At 34.1% G+C, this 21086-nt stretch overlaps 2 protein-coding genes across 3 annotated transcripts; one reads left to right on the top strand and one right to left on the bottom strand.

The window, feature by feature from the left end:
* Window positions 1–1121: 1121 nt before the first annotated feature.
* On the top strand, window positions 1122–10178 carry LOC127085717 (ATP-dependent DNA helicase Q-like 4A). 2 transcript variants are annotated; one of them, XM_051026231.1, is made up of 26 exons: window positions 1122–1201; window positions 1370–1462; window positions 1544–1696; window positions 2889–2946; window positions 3289–3585; window positions 4085–4255; window positions 4341–4471; window positions 4677–5043; window positions 5124–5255; window positions 5602–5688; window positions 5783–5910; window positions 6029–6149; window positions 6233–6384; window positions 6455–6590; window positions 6861–6984; window positions 7059–7129; window positions 7213–7281; window positions 7433–7561; window positions 7649–7807; window positions 7921–8001; window positions 8113–8274; window positions 8526–8581; window positions 8881–9010; window positions 9088–9182; window positions 9281–9358; window positions 9438–10178. In XM_051026231.1, exons 1-26 carry the CDS (start codon window positions 1194–1196, stop codon window positions 9817–9819), a joined length of 3570 nt encoding a protein of 1189 aa, XP_050882188.1. In that variant the 5' UTR covers window positions 1122–1193; the 3' UTR covers window positions 9820–10178. The 2 variants fall into 2 exon arrangements, with proteins under 2 accessions (XP_050882188.1, XP_050882195.1); XM_051026238.1 differs by having other exon boundaries at window positions 1153–1281.
* Window positions 10179–13406: 3228 nt separating this feature from the next.
* LOC127085709 (uncharacterized) lies at window positions 13407–19771 on the bottom strand. Its single transcript, XM_051026221.1, has 11 exons — window positions 19227–19771; window positions 18598–18722; window positions 17708–18152; window positions 17476–17591; window positions 16458–17232; window positions 15806–16255; window positions 15400–15588; window positions 15060–15287; window positions 14489–14825; window positions 14211–14394; window positions 13407–14130 (listed from the first exon to the last, which is right to left on the bottom strand). Exons 1-11 carry the CDS (start codon window positions 19425–19427, stop codon window positions 13650–13652), a joined length of 3531 nt encoding a protein of 1176 aa, XP_050882178.1. The 5' UTR covers window positions 19428–19771; the 3' UTR covers window positions 13407–13649.
* Between the last annotated feature and the right edge of the window lie 1315 nt (window positions 19772–21086).

The following is a 21086-nucleotide window of genomic DNA, read 5'->3' as shown; positions in this document are numbered from 1 at the left end:
TTTGATATTTGTGTTATTGTTTTAGGCCTGTTTATGTCTGCGTGTTGTTCTTGTGCGAAAACTGTTTGTTTTAGGGATGTTTATGTTATCTTTTTTTTAAACCAAATATATATATATATATATATATATATATATATATAAAAGATTATGTTATATTAAAAGATATATTTTATTATTAAATGGATAAATTAATATATCTTGAAATTGATTAATGCAGACATTTATTTATTTAATATAAATTTAAGAAACATAATTTCTTATCACCTAAAGTCCATATGCCCTTAACACGTCATCCTGCCATAGTTAAAATACCTAAGGAATATGTAATACCGATAATTTTCTCATACCACAGTCTGCTAAAACATCACAACACCAAAACATGCAACAAACATATGACTATCAAACACCCCAACAACCATTTCAACATTTCTCCAACGAATCGTTCACACTAGTGTCTCACTTCAATCGTCCTATCCGTACACCAGTAACCCCATAAACATAATCCAACTACTCTATCATACGTCACAAATTCAGTTACGACAATGTATCAATCCACATACAAGACTTCTTAGAAATGTAAGAGCTTCTTATGGATTTTGGTGATGTTCCAAAGACCTCAAATCCTCAAACACGTATGGTGAATCAACAACGAGTGCAACAAATTATGCTAGTAAGGAGGTGTGGAATCGATGATCGGTATGACCAACTCGATCGTCCCTGTTAGTGTTAATTTTATTTTCGTATGTTAACTTAATTTAAATAAAATATTATTTCATTTTTTATATAATCTATTATTTTTATTAAAAAAACACACATTGACGAATGACAAATTAACGCCACAATTGAAATCATATACACTAGCGTCAATTGGACTGGCAACGCTACATGCGGCGCCTTTACTCAAAATTTAGGTGCAAATGTCAATTTATCTGGTGCCGCCATTTTATTTTAAATTATTTTATTTAAAAGTGACGTAGTTTAAAAATATTTTTGAAAGATGGATTATTTTTGAAAAACTGTGTTATTTGAATAAAAAAAATCTGAAATATCAAGTTAAATTAAATAATCAAATATATATAAAATTAATCAATAATTTAAATAAATAAAAATTAGAATAATAGAAACGAGATAAAATGAAAATAGGAACGAAAATTTAGGTTTGATTTTTTTGGAGGAAATAGTTCCCGCCACAGATGCGACGGTAACGGAACATTTTCAACACACATCTCTCTCTCCGTCTCAATCCATCACTTCACTGCTTCCTTTTCCTCTCTTCACTTTGTATTCAATCATACCATAACTATATTTAGTTTTCGCGCTTTCTCTCTCATTATCATTCTCAAATCGCTCCGCCTTTCTCATTTTCTAGGGTTTCCTCAACTTTTCCCTCTTCTCCATATTTCAAATCGCTCAAACCACCAATTGAATGCGTTGTTGTTCGTATTCAAATCATGCAACAAGGGTAATGCCTCTTCTCATTCAATCCTTTTTCGCTTTCCCATTTTTACTACTTATTAACAAGTTTTTCCTTTAATATTCGCAGTAATTCATCCAAGGGTGCTCAGATTCCACAGCTCAATTGGTTGCAGCATGCCAATGCTCACCAGAATTTCTCTTCCCAGGCCAAATTTTTGAGCTCCAATTTCCTCTTTTCTGTCCCGACTAAGAAACCACAAGACGGGTCTGGTAATGGCAGGTATGTTCTAAGAAATCTGCGTGTCTTTTTAGCGGAGTTTCTTGTCAAAAGATAAAACTAGGGTTTTGCATATTATTATTATTATTAGGATTTCATTCCCAGTTTATTGCTACTACTACTACATTGGGTTTATTAGGGTTTTGGTTAGAATATTATATATATATATATATATATATATATATATATATATAATTATATATATATATATATATATATATATATATATATATATATATATATATATATATATATATATATATATATATATATATATATATATATATATCTTTTTTTGGAATTCAAATAGAAATGATTACAACAGAATCAAATGGGAGTTGCAACTCCCATTCTATCAGCAGCAATAAGATAAACTAATATGAGCTGGAATATGCTTAAAAATACTTTCACTCCCCAAATTTGCTAGAGCAATCTGCAGTGCACATATGAATTAGCTTCATGATAAGTATGACAAACCTTCACCCAGAGTAGTCTATAGTGGAGCGGAGGCTGGTCGCTAAAGGAAGAGCTTAACGGTGTAGAACACGATAGCAGCTGCTAAAGGAAGAGCTTAGTGGATAGTGGGGGCAGAGCTATGAAGCCTAGACTCGGACACGGGACATGGACACTGACACGAGGACCCCGCTAATGTACAAAACATAGGACACCGACACGGCTATATATATTTATTATATTAATATAATAATGCAATTTATGAGCATAATTTATAAAGAATTTAAAATGAGAAGAAAAATTTATGTTTATTTAAACTTAGGACTTTCAATCAACGAAAAGAAGAAAAATCCATCAAAACAAAATGATACAAAGCATATCATAGTCACTCCACATTGAGAAAACCAGCCTCTATGCCTGACTCATCCAAAGACAAGTCAACAATTTCAAAAAATCCACTGTCATCTAATTAGTCAAACTCATCTCCGGCGACATCCTACATTTTAGTTTTCTCTTGATGATATTGGGGAGTGCTCCTCGTTGTGGTGTCATCTTGTTTCTCTTCAAAGAATGGATAAATGAATATGTGCTCTAATTTCTTTCAATAGGAAATATTGAAACAAACATGGTTCAAGGCTATTATCTTTTGTATTGTTACTATCCCAGTTATGTCTTTTATGTCTTTGTATGCTAGATATCCAACACATTGTCAACTTGCTCTCTGACACATGATTTCTATTAGGTTTGTAGTTCGACAAGGTCAAAATATTCCAAGTTCACAAAGAGGACAGGTTGATAAGGTATCATAAAATAATTGTTGATTAATTGTGATTTATTTTCCGGGTTTAATATATTATTACAGTTTATTGGAATTTTCATCCTGCCATATTATTGATGATCATGTTTTTCTTTCAAATCAATGTCATTTTTCTAAGACAATTTATACAGGCATAAGCATAATCTGTCTTCTCTCTATGAAGGTTTAAGTTGAACCCCTATCATTACATTAATCAAGCTCGGCTTGACATTTATTGGACTCTCTTTTGGTTCTGAAATCTGAATTACTTAAATCAATGCTCAATTTTCTTATTTTAAGCTTCTATTGTTTGACATTGACTTCCTTTTGAAACAATTTCCAATAGGCCTGGCTTGCTCTTTCAAACCTACAAATATCTAGCAGGAATTATGTCCAACCCGGAAAACATGTTAAAGTTACCCCTCAGTTTCACAACGATGGGACAACAGCGTCCTTCCAAGGAAGCTATGAGAATGACATGCTGAACCGTTTTAATGTCACAACAACTCCAGCTGTCATTAATCATACCTCTCAGGTTTTAGATAGCTCAGTGAACAATCACACAAAGTACACTAGCCAACCCAAAGAGTCTACAAAATTTGTAGCTGATAATATTAATATTGATGACGATGACATACTCGAGGTAATTTAGTGTGCTTTGGTTGATCTAACTGGGTCAAATTCATTTGGATCTTTCTTACAAGGCAGGCAAATTGGGAGACCGATAATATAAAGTCTGTCTTGTGTTAAAACATGTTTGTTTTTCATGCGGTTGAATGAACCAATTATAACATCAAAGGGCTTACTAAATTTTTAGTTCACTTGATTTGGAATTTTAATTAAGATAGTTTACATTTATTACTTTGCTGATGAATTAGCATTGAGTAATTCAACTAGAAGGTAATGTAGGTTGCCCAACTATTTTGCGAAGTTGAAACTGTTCAGCACTTTTAACACTGCTATTCATTCTGCAATTCTGTCCTTTTATTCCCGCTTTTTCGCATGATTGTTCTGTTTTGCTTTTCGTTTATTTTTTTTTTCTAAGTCCATTACTCAAGTTTTTGTTAAGTCTTAACTGTTTACATCCATATAGATACAGATGTCTCTCTCTTCATTAATGTCATGCATTATCTCTCTTTTAGAGCATTGATGTTGACCAAATTGTTGAGAAATACCAGTCCTCATGCACTCCTCAACCCCCGATGTCAAAGTTTCCTTCTATTGCACCAACTCCAGGTAGGGATAACTTTGCCAGACAGGGAGATACTTTTTTGCCACCAGAGCTGTGCCTGGATTGCATACACGGATACAAGGTATTGATTGGATGTGTTTTGTTGTATCATGAGTTGCCTTGCTCATTTGTTAGATTGCTATGCCTAATTTTGAAACTGGATGCAGTTAGGGCTATGCCCTGAAGCAGCAAGTCATTTGCAGGAGTTCAAGGATAATCTTATTGCAATCTCTAATGAACTGCTTGACAATGTTGAAAATCTCAGTTCTGTGCAGATAGAAAAGCTTCGCCAAGACAGGTGTGCCTTTCCCTTTCCCTTGGAATTATTTCCTTTCCATGACATTTTCATTTTTTAATATATACTGCATTCAAGAAAATTGCTAAAGGCTCCATCATAGTTGCTTTTATTATTATGCTTCATTATTATACTTGGAAAAAATTGCTCTATCCGTTTTGAACTGAATAGCAATCGGATTGAAAGTAAAATTCGTTGCTAATGCTAGGTCACGGCTGAATAAGCAAATTCAACAGCTTGAAAAATATATTCATTCCAGTAATCTTGAAGAAGAAAGACAAAAGTCACATCTTGCTACATCCATGGCACCACCTACATCATCCGTGTATGAAACACCCCAGCGAAATGTCATCAGCAATGGGCCAAATGGATATGATGCCCAGCCTTATATAGGTAATGGGACATATGAGCCATCGCACCAGTCTTCGTTCTTTTCTGCAGACATGTCTGGCATGCCGCCAGGTCCAGTAGAGAGGGAGCCATTCATCCCAAAGATTATTGATGTTAATTACAGTGAAGGTTCTGGAGATAAACAGTGGAGCAGTCGGGATTTTTCTTGGACTAGAGAATTAGAGGTATTTAAAGTGAATTTTTGCCAGATTCTAGTGTATACAACTCATTATTGTTGTATATATATTTCTGTTTGTGCTTTCAGGTTAATAACAAAAAAGTATTTGGAAATCCCTCATTTCGCCCCAATCAAAGAGAGATTATTAATGCCACGATGAAGGGATGTGATGTTTTTGTTTTGATGCCCACCGGTGGAGGAAAAAGTTTGACCTATCAGGTAATATGTTTTTTCAAGAGGTCTTGAGTTATGGCCTTCTTCCTTTCTCATTCACAAGTTTTCTATAGATTCAACTCAACTGGTTTTAGTGCTGGATCTGTGTCCATTTTTGTTATTATATCTAAACAGCATTGGCATTATGAATTATGATTTAGTTTCTGTTACAATGTTGATATTGTATTGCAATCCTCTGCACAGTAATAGAAAATTTAGATATTACTGTGTTCTTACAAAGTTGTATTGCAGTCCTATGTTGATATGATTTAGTTTCTTCTATTAATTATATCTTAATGGAAAATTTAGATATTACCGTGTTCTTACAACTTTGTACTGTCTTTTGATGCAGCTACCAGCTCTTATTAATCCAGGCATAACATTAGTAATTTCTCCCCTTGTGTCCCTTATTCAAGATCAAATAATGCACCTATTGCAGGTATTAGTAATTTTCAAATGACATGCTTTTATTCTTCATGTATTTTTCTCATAGATGTATGCTTGCTTATTTGCTCCTTCTGTTTTGTCAAAAGGCAAATATACCTGCTACTTACTTAAGTGCCAATATGGAATGGACTGAACAACAGGAGATTCTTAGAGAACTTAATTCTGATTATTGTAAATATAAGTTGTTATATGTGACACCCGAAAAGATTGCGAGGTTAGTGTCATTGTTGATAGCTGCTTACTCTTTGAATTTTTTTTTGGTATGCACACATTTTTGCTTAAGAACCATCTTTTTCACTTCATAACTCCACTTTTACTGTATACTACTGCAGAAGTGATAATCTTCTGCGACACTTGGAGAGTTTATATGTTCGTGAGTTGCTTTCGAGGATTGTAATTGATGAGGCTCACTGTGTGAGTCAATGGGGGCATGATTTTAGACCAGATTATCAGGTTGGAGCTTTTATACTTTCCAAAATGATGGAATATCATGTTATATATTGTTTAAATTGTAATCAATTCTTTAATTCTCCCAGGGACTTGGTGTATTGAAACAGAAATTCCCAAATACTCCTGTTTTAGCTTTAACAGCTACAGCAACAGCTAGTGTAAAAGAAGATGTTGTGCAAGCACTCGGTCTTGTTAACTGCATTGTTTTTCGGCAAAGTTTTAATCGCCCAAATTTACGGTGTGTTAAACAAGTACCAACTTTTACTAAACCTTGAATGGATAAATCATGTTTGATCTGAACTTTGCAGGTATTCCGTTGTTCCCAAGACCAAAAAGTGTTTAGAGGATATTGACAAATTTATTAGGGAAAATCATTTTGATGAATGTGGCATCATCTATTGTCTTTCACGAATGGACTGTGAAAAGGCTGCTGAAAAATTACAGGTTAGTCTTCTCAATGCTCCATAGTGATTTAAACTTTAAAGGATTGATGTGATGATCTGTCTGATTTTCTTGTGTTCTAGCTTTTCTTTGTCTTTATCTTTCCCCTTCATCATTCTTTGTTGTTTGTGTTTCATTATCTCTGCATGATTATGGGATGTGATAAACCATTACCACACTCTTGTGACCTTTCTGTGCTCTTTATGTAAATGCAAAGGTGACATCTAATTGTGTGGCTTGTGAATTCATTACCTGGTTTTGTGCATTGTTCAGGAATATGGGCATAAATGTGCATTTTATCACGGGAATATGGATCCTGCTCAACGTTCTTTTGTTCAAAAACAATGGAGCAAAGATGAAATCAATATAATTTGTGCTACTGTTGCATTTGGAATGGGTATGTTTGCGTCTTTGGAGCTTCTTTTTGCATTGATCAGTTGAATGAAATCATTTTTAAAATTGATGTTTCAGGGATAAACAAACCCGATGTCCGCTTTGTAATCCATCACTCCCTCCCAAAATCTATTGAAGGTTATCATCAGGTACCTGTAGATTTTCAAAGAATGTCTTAGGCATGGATTTTGATTCTTTTGGCTTACATGTACTTTAATGTTTTTCCTTTCAGGAATGTGGACGAGCTGGTAGAGATGGCCAGCCTGCATCCTGTGTATTATATTATAGCTACAGTGACTATGTTAGTATTGATTACGACACTACTAGAATATCTTTTTTGGAAACTAATATATCACTCTTATCACTTGCCAGCATCATATGAAACAAGGGACAACTTAGAGTCTATTATCCTTCCTTTATTTCTTATATCTTGATTTATCTCATGTTTACAGATTCGAGTTAAGCATATGTTAAGCGCAGGAACTGTGGAGCAAAGTCCCATGACATCTGGATACAGTCGTTTAAATGCGACTAATCCAGGAAGGTTACTGGAGACAAACACCGAAAACCTTTTGCGCATGGTACTATATTTTTAAGCATTTTCAATTTCAAATACTACATTATACACACACATATTTATTTCTAAATCTTCATTTTGGACTTTTCAGGTCAGTTATTGTGAAAATGATGTTGATTGTCGGCGCTTTATTCAGCTCGTTCATTTTGGGGAGAAGTTTGATTCTTCAACCTGTCAGAAAACATGTGATAATTGCATGAAGGTCACAAGTTTCATTGAGAAGGATGTTACCGAAATGGCAAAACAATTGGTTTGGAATCATATTTTATCCATATATTATTTTAACCTTTCCACTTCATGAATTTTAATTAGTTTATAATATTTGAGTCCACTTGTTCTCAGTTTTGACTGCCATCTGTTTAGGTTGAACTCGTTAAGCTAACGGGACAGAAGGTCTCGGCATCTCATATATTAGAGGTTTATCGTGGTTCCTTAAGCCAAATGGTATGCCAATAAGCATTATCATATTTGTTGTTTTTCATTCTTTGTTATTCTTTCTTTTACTAAGATCCTTACTCATCTTCTTTAATCTTGTATTTTTAACATCAAAATTAGGTCAAGAAACACCGACACGAGACTGTGCGCCATCATGGTGCTGGGAAGCATCTAGCGAAGGGTGAGGCTTCCCGTATCTTGCATCATCTTGTTGTTGAGGATTTTCTCGCGGAGGAGGTAAAGAAAAGTGATTTTTATGGATCAGTATCATCAGTATTGAAGGTACTCGACTCAGTCTACTTTAATATGTTTGTATGCTGCAATTTTACTCTCTCTCTCTCTCTCTCTCTCTCTCTCTCTCTATATATATATATATATATATATATATATATATATATATATATATATATATATATATATATATATATATATATTCTTTTTATTGTGCTTCAAATGTGTGATATAGCTTAGTTACTTTCCACAATTATATTCCAGTAACTGTGAGCTGTCTAATTCTATAACTTGTTTTTCAGGTAAATGAGCAGAAGGTCCGAACTGTATTGTTTGGTGGGCAAAGAATTATATTGAGGTTTGCCCTTCTTATCAAGCCATTTAATGCTTAAATTTGTGAATCAGGGTGCCAATGCTCATTGGTTAAAGAACTTAACATGAAATTCCTTTTTACTTTTGTTTGTGAGGGCTTATGTAAATATGATATCATTTGCCAGAGTAGGGTGTCAATGCTGTAAGCCTCGGATATATTTAACTTGATCTCAATTTCACCTGAATTTCTGCTTCAGCCTGCTCTGGCCTCAAGTTCACTTTGCATGCATGTTTTTACCTATTCATATTCTGCTCAGTGGCATCTTTAACTATTTTTTTTTTCAGATTCCCATCTTCTGTGAAAGCATCAAAGCCTGTGAAATGTGATTTAACTCCAGCCAGAGGTTCTCTGACATCTGCGAAGCTGAATCTTCCTATTGATATTCCTGACGAACCTCAAACTGAAATAGACTTGGTATAATATTTTTTTTTTCTTCCAGTTTTATTAAAATTTCTTATTGTTGAATTATACTTATGAAAAACCTATTTCAGGATCTATCAGCTAAGTTGTACACTGCTTTGCGGATGTTGCGGACAGCTCTCTGTAGAGAAGCTGGAGAGGGTGTTTATGCTTATCACATATTTGGGTAAATTATTATTTTTATCCTCTTCTTTTACAAGAATCAGTTTAACTTTTAACCCCTTTTTGTATTAAAGCATCCAATAAGTTGCTGTTTCTATTTAGCAATGCTACGTTGCAGCAGATAAGCAAGAAAGTACCGAGAACAAAGGAGGAACTTCTTGATATCAATGGCATTGGCAAGTAAGTTCGTTCTAGGAATACTACAGTTTCCTTGATTATACTGAACCAGTTTCCGTTGACGTTTTGCTATATAACACAGGATTAAAGTAAACAATTATGGGGACCGGTTACTGGAAACCATTGAGAATACCATACATGAATACTACAATACAGATAAAAACAGTAGTGGCAGCAAAGGCAGCACTGATTCGGCCAAAAGAAGACGAGAGGCAAACAGAGACCCGGATTCAAATGCTGAGGATGATGAGGCCTTAATCCAAATTACTGGTCGCACCAAGAAAAGGACGGTAAAGAGACAAATTAGAAAGGTTGTGATTTATGATTCAGAAGAAGAGGAGGATTATTTCCATGGGTGCCTTGATGAGGACCTAGACTGTGTCAACATTGATAACATCGTATTAGATAAAGCACCTGGTACAAATCCTGCAGGAAGAGTACTACCTCAATGGACAGTATCTTGATACGGTGTATGTTGATTGTCTTATAATTATTGTATTGGTCCCTTCACGATATGAATGCTATTGGGATTTTCTTGGATCAACCTTCAGTAATTTAAGGTTGCTGGAACAGAATCTTGTACCAACGACAGGGCATTGCAGGGAAGATGAATGGTAAAAGCAGATCAGTTAGAAAAACTGTGGATAACTGGATGGCAATGAAAGATACAAATAAAGATATTTTCTTTCTAATTTATTTCTGGCGTCAATGTAATTGATTGACGCATGTGAAAAAGTGCGATTTCAATTTGGAGATAATGTATATAGTTGGTAGTCGATATAAATTGGAATTTGCAATTATTCTATTAGTCTTGATAGTCTAATTATTTCTAATTCAGAATACAGTAATATTTAACTAAACTTAGTCAGAGAGAGACTGGGTTTAATTAGTAGGGTTACTGCCGAGTGTTTTTTTTCTTCTTACCGTTGTTGTCCCTCTGGATTTAAACCAATTGATGGATAAATGCTTACTTTAAAAAATTAGATTTTTTAAACCTCTATCGAACTATTGAGATGTTATAGAATGAATGCTTCAATTTTTTTTGTTTTAAAATTTTTGGATTGACTTAGGCCAGAAATATAAAAAAAGAAAATGATCCTTCGTGCGCTTGTGAAAAAATGATTTGAACAAAATTGTCATTGAATTTTATATATTTCAAAGAATAAAAAGAAAAATATCGATACAATGAGAAACTCAAAGCTTTGTAATTTAGTGTAGAAAACTATGATTTATGGGTTGATTTGTTTTATTGAACATGTGTTTAGATTGTGTTCCAACGGATAAACATTGACTTGTATGTGCGTGGGGGAGACTTCAACGCTTGTTTGTATACGTGAGTCCCAAAATCAATTATTTAGGAGATCAATGAAGTGCGAGACTCCAATCTTCCTTTTTCATTCAAGGTATTTATGAAATTTATTTGATGGACAACGAGCACTCGATAAGAACGAGACGTGGGTCTCAAAATCAATTGTTGAAGGATTTTATTGAAATGTTAGACTCTAATGGTCATTTCTTGTCCAAGTTTATATTAAGTGTTTTAGGAATGAAAGAAAGAATAAACAACTAGTCTAAGATGTATGCATCGGGACCGATCATTTAAAAGTTTCATTGGAATATTAGACTTGAATGTTGTTTTGTGTTTGTTAAGAAAAAGATTTCAATGTTACGGTAATTGAGAAAAGATTTGAATCACGTTGAAATGAAATTAATCGGGTTTGAAAAAGGTTGCTTGACCCAATGCCAAGGGTTTGAAAAACCCACTTAGCCTTGGACCAAAGTTTTTAACTTAAAAATTATTTACTACTATTATTCATTTATTCATTGTTCATTCAATTTAAATTTTATCAAACAAATAAACAATCTAACAATAATAAAATAAATATGATTCTAATGAGCAAAAATGAGATGCTTGGTCATGAAGGATATATGGTGAAGCAAAGGGATTAATTAAATTGTATTTAAATTAATTATTCAAATTGATTAGAATTAAACTATTTTAATTAATCAATTGGAGAAAATATAATTTATTAATTAAATTAATTAAAGGCAACTAATTTAAATAATTAATTAAAATAATTTTTTATTAGTCAATTAATATAATCATAATAAAAGATAATAAAAGATAATAATAATAATAATAGTAAAAATAATAAAATAATAATAAATAATAATAATAATAAATAATAATAATAATAATAATAATAATAATAAAATAAATAAGTTGTAAGCAAAATAAATGGGGATGTAACCAAAATGGGTTAAAAAAAACCTCGACAGGCCTAAAGGAGGCGCAGGTAAGAGGCCCAAGAGGGAGAGGAGTGTCAACAAAAGTTGACTCATCTTAGGTCATGTGATCCAAAGTCAATATCTTCAGATGATCCAGAAGTAAATGTGCATGATAATTAGCTAGGGAGCAAGCGCACAAGATCTTTAGTCAACCATCCCTAGTCAACACAAATAAATGGTTAAAAACGTGCCACCACCATGGACACATGTTTTGATGTAACCGGTTACAAGTTTGAGTTTTTACATTTTATGCTATTGTACTTGGTCAAATTGTATTCCCCTTGATTTGTAACCTCTATATAAGTGTTTAGGATGCATTCTCACCCTGATTAATGCAAGTATAACATCTCTCTCTCCCTCTCTCTCTCTCAAATTAAATTACTCTATCATTGTTTCACCAATCTTATGGTTGATTGTTCCAATAAATCTGACATGGTTCAGGTGTTAATTTTTGTTGTAAGATGAGTAAGTTTATATCTTCTCTGATCATTTTTCTTGATCAAAATAAATTTTGTTTGATGTCACTTAGGAGCATTATCTTCATCACTCCATAAATTATTATTCTTGTCCAAAGGTGGTAAAATGACCTTTTTCTCTGCTTGAATGACCACAACAAAGTTATCATTCTCTACGTCACTTTCAAGATTATGATTTTCTGCCTTATTCAAATTTATGAGCCATAATTTACTATGTCATTCATTATGACATTTACAAATTCATCATTATTTATATCTTTCACACTGTCATTAGCTGGTATAGCTTGTTTGAACTTCTCAGATGTGTATCTTGTAGATTATTTAATCAAAGGCTTCTCAACATTTTTACATTTTAACTTCCAACATTTATCAAGACTATGACCAACACACAATGATCAAACAAAAAAAGACAAACCCTCATATTTAAATTCAACAAAGACCGTATAACCCTCCCGTTCTACCAAAATGCGATCATGGAGAGTATTTAACTTGTTAAGGTTTATTTGCACACATGCAAAATGCCTATTAATTTTTTCTTCGTGTAAACTCAACAATTGATAAAGGATTGTTAATGCCAAAAACATTTCCAAATAAAATAATTAATTCTCAATGCTCTAAAAATAGATCATACATCCTTAACCATGATTGAGCATGGGTAATCTTAAAATTTTAAGATCTAAAATTTATCGTTCAGGCAGACAAAAAGTAGAACTTGGATTAGACATTTCATATCCTCAAACTCCAAATTTTATTAAAATTCTCGCATATGTAATCTTCAAATTTTAAGATCTAAAATTTAACATTTCATAACTTCAAACTCCAAATTTTATTAAAATTCTCTCAATGATTGATCTCCGTAATTTTATATAATTCTAATGCCTTTATCAATCTCCAATGTAAATTATCCATTATCCATGCAACATTGGCTCTCCTCTTACATAAATTATTCATACAGCATTGCTCTATACGACTCTTCAAATATCTTTGACCAAGAGACGTATCACGTGCATTTAACCATAGAAGGTCTTTGTACCGATCGCTCTAAAGACGAGCTTCTATTCAAATTAGATTTTCTTTCAAATCCTACTACAACAACTTAAACTTTTTATTTCTCTCCAACTAAATTAAGAGTACTGGAGGGAGTGTTCGCCTTTTTTTAACTCTTTATTTCTCCAACTTATGCAACATTTTCTTTGCAATTTGAGAATCTTCGAAATAACCGTCTTCGATTATCACAATTTTAACAAAACCACACATAAATATTTGTAAGATCACCAATCATAATATATTAGCAATTAATATATAACTTCGATTTTCACAATTTACATCAAAAGCATTCTGCTAAAGACAACCATATCATCTTTTCACATGAGCGTATTCTTGTTCATTTACATCAAAAGCATTGCTTAAGACAACCATATCCACTAATCTTTACAGGAACCTACAATACAGCTTACAACTTTACACACTCCTATGTACAGACAGATACGTGTGTAATATTATTCAAGTAAGTAACAAATAATTCATGTTCACATGTTGTCAGTCAAATATTTATACCATGGCCCATGAACACCAACTGATACACTTGCTGTCACAATCAAAACCCGAGCAGCTTCCACTACCCTTTCAGTCAGAGCACCAGCCCCAACTTTCAGTAATGCCATTTCAGCTAATTTCTTCCCTCGAGCACCGGTTCCCCCGAGCACAACTCCACGCAATGCTGAGTAGACAGCATTAAACACCCTCTCAAACACAGCATCCCCAGCTTGTAAACTCTTCCCTAGCATTCTGGCAGCAACTGCTTTTCTTGACTGAACCTTCCCTGCATCTTCTTCCCCGTCGACTGATGGCAGATTGCAAATCACTCCTACAATATCACCAATATCAGCATCTTCAACACGGTCTAAGAGCTCCAAGAGTTGTTCTGCACACTTGGACACTGCATTTTCCATATCTGCAGAGCTTGCTACTGCCTTTTCACTCAGAATAATCTGACGACATATAAGAACGCTGCAATGCCCAAAATATTGAAAAATATTTAGTAAAGATAGTTCAGACTGTTTCTTGACACAAATAATCACGCTATTTACCTTGTAGAAATCACAATAATCTTCTGGATTTGAGCCTGGAGAGACCTCAGCCTGGAGAAGTTAAGAGATAAAGTTTCTGGTAGATCATCTTGTGTTAGACCAGATATTCCACTTACTAGTTTTAGTAAACCAAGCCTCACAACGAGGTCAACTGGTTCTCCTTTGCATTCTGGTTGCTGGTCACCTGATCAAATAACATGAAATCGGGTATATAAGTCTGCCAGTATGTAACAGCTAACTGAAGAATCAGAAATTGAAGTTTCGTCAAAATAGAAAACCTTTAGTATTTGAACCATCAGGAGAAAAGACCATTGGACTGCCAGTACTTTTGAGCATAATATTTCCCCCAGTTCTGAGAGTAGTTGAAGGAAGCCCTTCTTGGGATGAATTATCAGTCAATGTTGAGGAGGAATTCTTATATTCTACCCATTCCCGGTCTTTAAAATTCGAAGTAGATGAAATCCATCTGAGTGTTGAAGGAAGAGAACTACTGGCACCAGATGGAGATCCATATTTATTTGCAAACGCATTCCTAAGATACTCCAGACCAGCAGGTCCCTTAACCAAAGGCTCCATTAATCGTATCCGTGCTTTACTTATCTCTTTCTTAAGAATCTGTCAAAATAATTTATCACATCACATAACATACAAGCCGAGTAAAACAAATCTTGAAAAAGCAAGAAGTGGTGCAGAATTTACTCATTAAGTTTTACAGTGTGACACAAAACACAGCAAGTTTCATGAAAAGCAGTACAGATATATGTGATACATCTAGCAGCTAATATTATGTGAAAGTAGAGGTGTACTCAACATATGATCAAATAAAGAGAACCAATAAAGCAGACACACCTGAATCTGTTCTAGGACAAACTGCAAACCCTTAACCAAGGCTACAACACATGCATTGTTTGACTCATCTCTAGATTGGCATATTTCACTTAACTCGCAGAGTAATGCCTTATGTTTGGCCTTTATTATCTTCTCATTGGCCGGGGCAGAAAGCTTCTGCAAACTGACTAGCGAAAACTCAAGAATTTTTCCAAGGTAATCGACATCCAGTTTACCTGATTTAAGCACCTTTAGATACACAGAAGACAGATATGATCAAAAATCAGAAAATGACAATTATAGTTGGGTATATATTCCAAATCCGAGTCTAACATGCTTGTGAAAAGAATATAGCTGCTACCTGAGAAAGAATATCTAAATCAATGGCTGCAATAATATCATCCTTCCAGCTTATTGGAGCCATCTCACAAATTTCATCCCTAACCTCTTCCATGAGTTGAATGATCTGGTCATAGTTGGGCTGAGCCTGCTTAACAGATTCCATAACACTATCCCAAAAGGCCTTCTCCATTGTCTGTTTGATTTTTCCCTGCCAGGTTAAAGAATGAATAAGAATTCAGAATCAAAACATTTCAGCAGTAACACCAAAAGGATTGATGCAATATTACAGAAATTTCTTAGTCAGAGGGATAACATGAACAGCAGATTTAAACATCAACGCCTGAGGCAGAACCAAATTATCAAAGCGTCATCCAAAATCAACCTTCAGTTAAATGGTAGTAACAACTTTATATAGATGTACTTACCTCAATGCTGTTTTGAATGTGATCAGAGACATCAAAGCCATCAGCAAAACTACGGTGATGTTCGTGGAGAAATTCATTTACAAGAACCTCGTTTGGTGCTACAAGCTTTTCAGAGGTAGTACTGGGCTGCGTACTTGAACTGGTAATAGGTGAAGAAAAGCTTGACTCTATAGGGGAAGTGTCGGTCTCCTTAAAAAGGGAGCGAACCACTCGACTGGTCTTATTGCTCTCATTTGAAATATTTCTTTCACTTGAGTTTGCAACAGTAGAAAGTGGAGTTAAGCTTGGAGACATGTATTGAGTCATTGGAGACCCCACTGGGCTTCCGCCATCCCTTACTCTTGAGTATCTAGATCTTGTTTCAGATAGTGCACTTTCCATGCGCTCAATCCCAGCATCTCCACTCAGGTGCATTACTTTTTCTCTCAAGAGTTTTTGATCTTCAGTGACCTGAATTGTAAAATATAGAAAATAGATTAAGCCAAAGCATACTCTAGCAACAATAATAAAGCTGTTATGGGCAGAATTTTGTTAAATCTATCAACCATACCAGTCAGCTTTTGATGTTATTGATGTTCCATGACATTACAAGTTCAACAATAATAGCTACCACTCAAAAGGAAAACTCACAACTATTGACATGGAAAATTACCTGGTGCTGAATAGCTTTCATATCATGACTAATACCAACTCCTTCTGGAGTTAACTTGCAAGTTTGAATCATAGAAGCCTCAAGCTGGCAAGCAGCTCTAACCAAATCTTCCTCCAAAGAACGAGCATCCTTAACTTTCCAGACCACAAAACAATTCAAATACGAGCACCATGCTTTATCAAAAGCAGCAAGCTGTGATCTGAAAGTACACCGCTTCTTAACAGCTGAGACCGCTTCTTCATCAGAACTTTTTATTGGCCCCTCTAATATAATTTTTATCAACAGCTCAAACATTTTGACAAATTCTTGAGCAGACTTGGCCAAAGCAATCTCACGTTCTCCCATTGTACTGAAAACTGCATCTGGATGACCCAGTATCATATAAGCACAAAGAACAACTCTCACTTGATACCTTGATAACCTAGATAAGCCATCGTTTGACTTCTTGACTGAATCTGCTTTTTTTGCCGGGCTTCTTGCATAACTCCTAGGAGTAGCCCTTTTCTTGGGGGAAACAACCCGTTTAAGAAGGTGATCGATGTTATCCAAGCTAGAAAAATAACTGGCAGGAACAACAGTTGTAAGCACTCTGAGACGACTCTCAAACCGGTCAATTAAAGTTTTCACAGTCTGAAGAGTAGAAGTTGATTCAATAAGAGCAGCAAACTGCTCAAATGGCAATGACTTGACAGATTTCTCGTTGATCCCCAGCACGTCATATGCCTTCGTCAAGGTAAAGGTTGTTCTATTCTGCCTCAAGAACCGCCTCCAGCACCTTCAGGAAGTAAATAGTCAGAATAAGTCATATAATAATATCCAATAAAAAAGTTGATACACCTATTGAAATTTAATTTTGAAGGGTACAAGTTTTGCCTGACAGATGAAAAAAAAACATTGCAAACAATATTAAGGACTTCTCTCCAAAATGACTACAGTTGAGTAAAGCATAGAAAAATTAAAGCTACATAAACTTGCAAGTTGCAACAGAATATACATATAAACTTAAAATGAAAACAACCTTGCTAGTGTTTTGGAAAGATATTCTGCCTGCGGTGACATTCTAATCCAATTCTCATACGCATAACCACGCAATCTTCCCCTGTGCCTGAGATATTCGGCTCTTTGGCTTTTTGCCTGCTCAATGTAAATTTAAGACATGGTTAAAACAGCATCACACTAAGGCCACCATGCAACATCTGAAATTTTTGAAGCAGTGACAATGAACCCCAAAAAACAAAATAACACCATACCCTTTGTAATCGATCTTCCAACTCATCCTTCTTTTTCCTTCTCTCAATCTCACGCTGGTGAGTTACAGACTTTGCCACATGTCTTGCCTGCAAGACTTGTGCGTGCGCCCTCTTCTTCTCAGTTTCAAGCAACCGGAGTCGTTTTGTTTCAGCAGCAGCTCGTTTTTGGTGAATTGCAGCACGCACACGCTCCTTATATTTGCTCTCTCGAGTCATTCTCCTCATCAATGACTGAGATGACCTTTCTCTAAGAGAAGCCCTTCTTTGCCTGTGAGCCTTAAGGATAAGCATCCTATTAGCCTCTGCCTGCTGAACACGCGATTCCACTTTTGTCCCAAGCTTTACACGTTCATTTGCATGGCGCATTTCAACTCCATTTTTCGCTGCTTGACGCAGTTGATCTTGCCTTGCTAAACGCATTTGGGCCTTTGTCAAAAGGCTCAACCTGTAGGAAAGAGATCTCACCTAATTAGTTTTTTCATCAAGTAAACACAACTGACTACTGATAAAGAAAATGACTGACAATACCATCTACGACATCAAAAAATAACCATTCTATAATCAAGCAAGAAACATATAACTGGTCTTCATAATTATGTTTTAACATAAGTGAAATTATAACTGAACATAAAAAATTGGGACTTTTTTTTTTGGTTTCAGTGTATTTATTAAATCTGTGCAAGAGTATGACATAAATAATAGGTGAGAGATAACGATAGATAGAGGTATATGGTGGCACATGAGGTGTCAAAAAATTGGTGTTCCCAAACCACAACCCGGATCATAATATGCTGACAGTTTAAACTTAGAATTCTAAAATAAATAAATAAAACTAGTACATGGTTAAGACACAACAGAAAACCCAACCAATCAACCTAAAGGGAACCCACCTCTTCTGTTCAGCAGCTTGCAGCTTTGCTTCTAGTCGCTGACCAAGATCCTCATCCTGAGATGAACACCGTGATGGGCTTCTTGGCTTTGCACGTGCCTTGCTTGAGAGTTTCTCATAGTACTTCTGCAGTCAAATAGAACTTCAATTAACAGAACTAACCAGACTCATGAATAAAAAATAAATTACTATCAATTATCACACGAGTACACAGGAAAACAAAACTTAAAAAAGAGAGAGAGAAAAAAAAGAGAATTTTCCTTAGAAGAGAAGAAACTATCAATATGCCCAAATGAAAAGGAAGGAGTTTAGAATATTATTCACTCATTGACGAAGGAACAAACCAAATCAAAATACGTTATATATACTAACCAAGGAATAAAATAAAAGATTAAAAACTTGTAATTTGTTTATAAAAACTATGTATGATCAAAAATAAAAATTCCCCAAATAGAGATTAATCTGGGTTTTGTGGTTGAAAATCAAAGTTATTACACGTGTTTGCCATGTAAGAACAAAAATGGAAGAAAAAAAAAACAGAAAATAAATTGAATATTAAAGTTGAAATCCCTTAACTTTCTCCTCAAACTAACAAATTAACAGTTTTTAGAAATAGAATCGTAAAAACACCTGTCTACGAATTTCAGCGTCACGAAGCTTGGCTTCGATTTCCTCCACCGAACTCGGTGACTTACACTCCGTATCAAGAAGCCTTCGCCGGAGCCTCTTCGGTAACCTCACCGGCGATGATGACAGAGATTCATCATCACCGACCGGAAATTCCATCACAATTCCAATTTTCCCCTCCGATAATTCAACTCCGGCAGCCATACTTCAACAACACGATAAACTAACGATCAACAGTCAATACGTAACGGAACGACGGCGATGGATTTCAACGAACAACGCCGTACCGTACGAACGAAAAAAAAACAATAATCGCAACGATAAAAAAAAGTTGAAAAATTGAAAAAATAGAATCGGTGATTTATATAAAGAAAAAAGAAGAAGGTGGAGAATTTGAATTTGAAATTGAAATTGAGAAAGATGATTGAGAATCAGACGAGAAAGGTTGCGACGAGTGAAAGGAGCTTCGTGTTCGGTTTTGAGATTCTAGAGAGAGAAAGTAGAGAGAGAGTATTTGTACGAAATGGAAAAGATGAAAGACGTGTTTGGGTTTATAATAACAAATGGGTTTAATTTTTTAATGCGTGTATTAGCGTTAAACACTGTCATTAATAAAGAGAATTAAGACACGAGAGTATTTGCCACGTCAGCGTATGCATTCACAACGGCACTTTCTTTGTTTTTTGTTTTCTCGGACAGTAATGCCCTCTTGAGAGAATGTTGTTTTTACTTTATTACCCTCTTGGTCCCATCTTTATCTACTACCTTCTCGATTTGACATTAGTAGTACCTTTTATTTTTTCTTTTACTCGAAGTTTTATTTTTATTTTTTATTATATGGTTTTAATAATTAATTAATGTATTTATTATATTTTGTTTTGTAAGATGAAAAATGTGTGGTAGATAATGGACGACGAAAACTATAGTATTGGCAGGTATATTTCCTTTTCCAAACCTAAAACAAAATCTTTTATATTTATACCTAGCTTTTGATATGGGTTTGCGGTGATTCCAATTTTAATTTGTAAACTATATATTACATGTTCATTTTCTACTTAAATTACTTAATTTATAAAGGTTTAAGCTCTTTTATTAGTATGTATTAAAAATATATATGTTCATACTACATTTTTATTTCTCTTATTCCTTTTCAGAGACTTGTTAAACTCTTGAGTCTTGATGTACTGAATTTTATGAATGTAGACTATATATCACATGAACCTGGACTAAATATCACTTATATACATTATAAAAAAGTTGTTTTTTATTTACAAATATAAATATATTTTTTTATAAAAGGGAAATATATCACAAATGGTAATGTATTAATACAATTTTTTATTGGCTGTGTATGGTAAAATAATTAAAGAACTTTTATACTGCTATGTTATCTAACAAATGTACAATGTATTACTTTATTGGAATATTACAAATGTAGTATAGTTTATTTATAAAAACAACTAATTTTATGTTTAGAATCTTAACAATATTGACTTCACTTTAAATTTACTTAGTTTATAATTAGATAGATTGTAACAACAATTTGTTTTAGCTTAAAATATTTATTCTTGATCACGATACGAATGTCGAATATTGTAAACGTTAACTTTGTATATATTTATATAATAATGTTTTTTTAAAAGCAGGTTTGACAGACGTTAACTTGATGTTAGGTGAAAAAAATGGTTAGTTTTAGCCATAATTTAAAGTGTTTCTGTTTGCATGAAACATGATAATTAATAGGATCTATTTTGGGTGAGCTAGATATCCAAAGCGACAATCTCAATAATGAAAATTCAATTCAATTTTTTTTCAAGTAAGATGGATGGATAAGGGAAGTTTCACCTAAATCGAAGTACTTGA

The sequence above is a fragment of the Lathyrus oleraceus genome, chromosome 1, assembly GCF_024323335.1.
Source record: "Lathyrus oleraceus cultivar Zhongwan6 chromosome 1, CAAS_Psat_ZW6_1.0, whole genome shotgun sequence".
In the NCBI taxonomy this organism is placed as follows: domain Eukaryota; kingdom Viridiplantae; phylum Streptophyta; class Magnoliopsida; order Fabales; family Fabaceae; genus Lathyrus; species Lathyrus oleraceus.
Note: the sequence above shows the minus strand (reverse complement) of the source record. Positions and strands in the feature narration are given on the sequence as shown.

What these genes read in the sequence shown, in the direction of transcription:
- LOC127085717 (XM_051026231.1), top strand. An exon ending in ATTCAAATCATGCAACAAGG is followed by an intron (nt 1,463 to 1,543) that starts GTAATGCCTCTT and finishes TAATATTCGCAG; the next exon opens with TAATTCATCCAAGGGTGCTC. An exon ending in TTTAATCGCCCAAATTTACG is followed by an intron (nt 6,385 to 6,454) that starts GTGTGTTAAACA and finishes TGAACTTTGCAG; the next exon opens with GTATTCCGTTGTTCCCAAGA.
- LOC127085709 (XM_051026221.1), bottom strand. Translation starts at nt 19,427, where the DNA reads ATGGCTGCCGGAGTTGAATTATCGGAGGGGAAAATTGGAATTGTGATG. An exon ending in CAAGCTGCTGAACAGAAGAG is followed by an intron (nt 18,153 to 18,597) that starts GTGGGTTCCCTT and finishes TCTTTCCTACAG; the next exon opens with GTTGAGCCTTTTGACAAAGG. An exon ending in ATTTAGATATTCTTTCTCAG is followed by an intron (nt 15,288 to 15,399) that starts GTAGCAGCTATA and finishes GTGTATCTAAAG; the next exon opens with GTGCTTAAATCAGGTAAACT.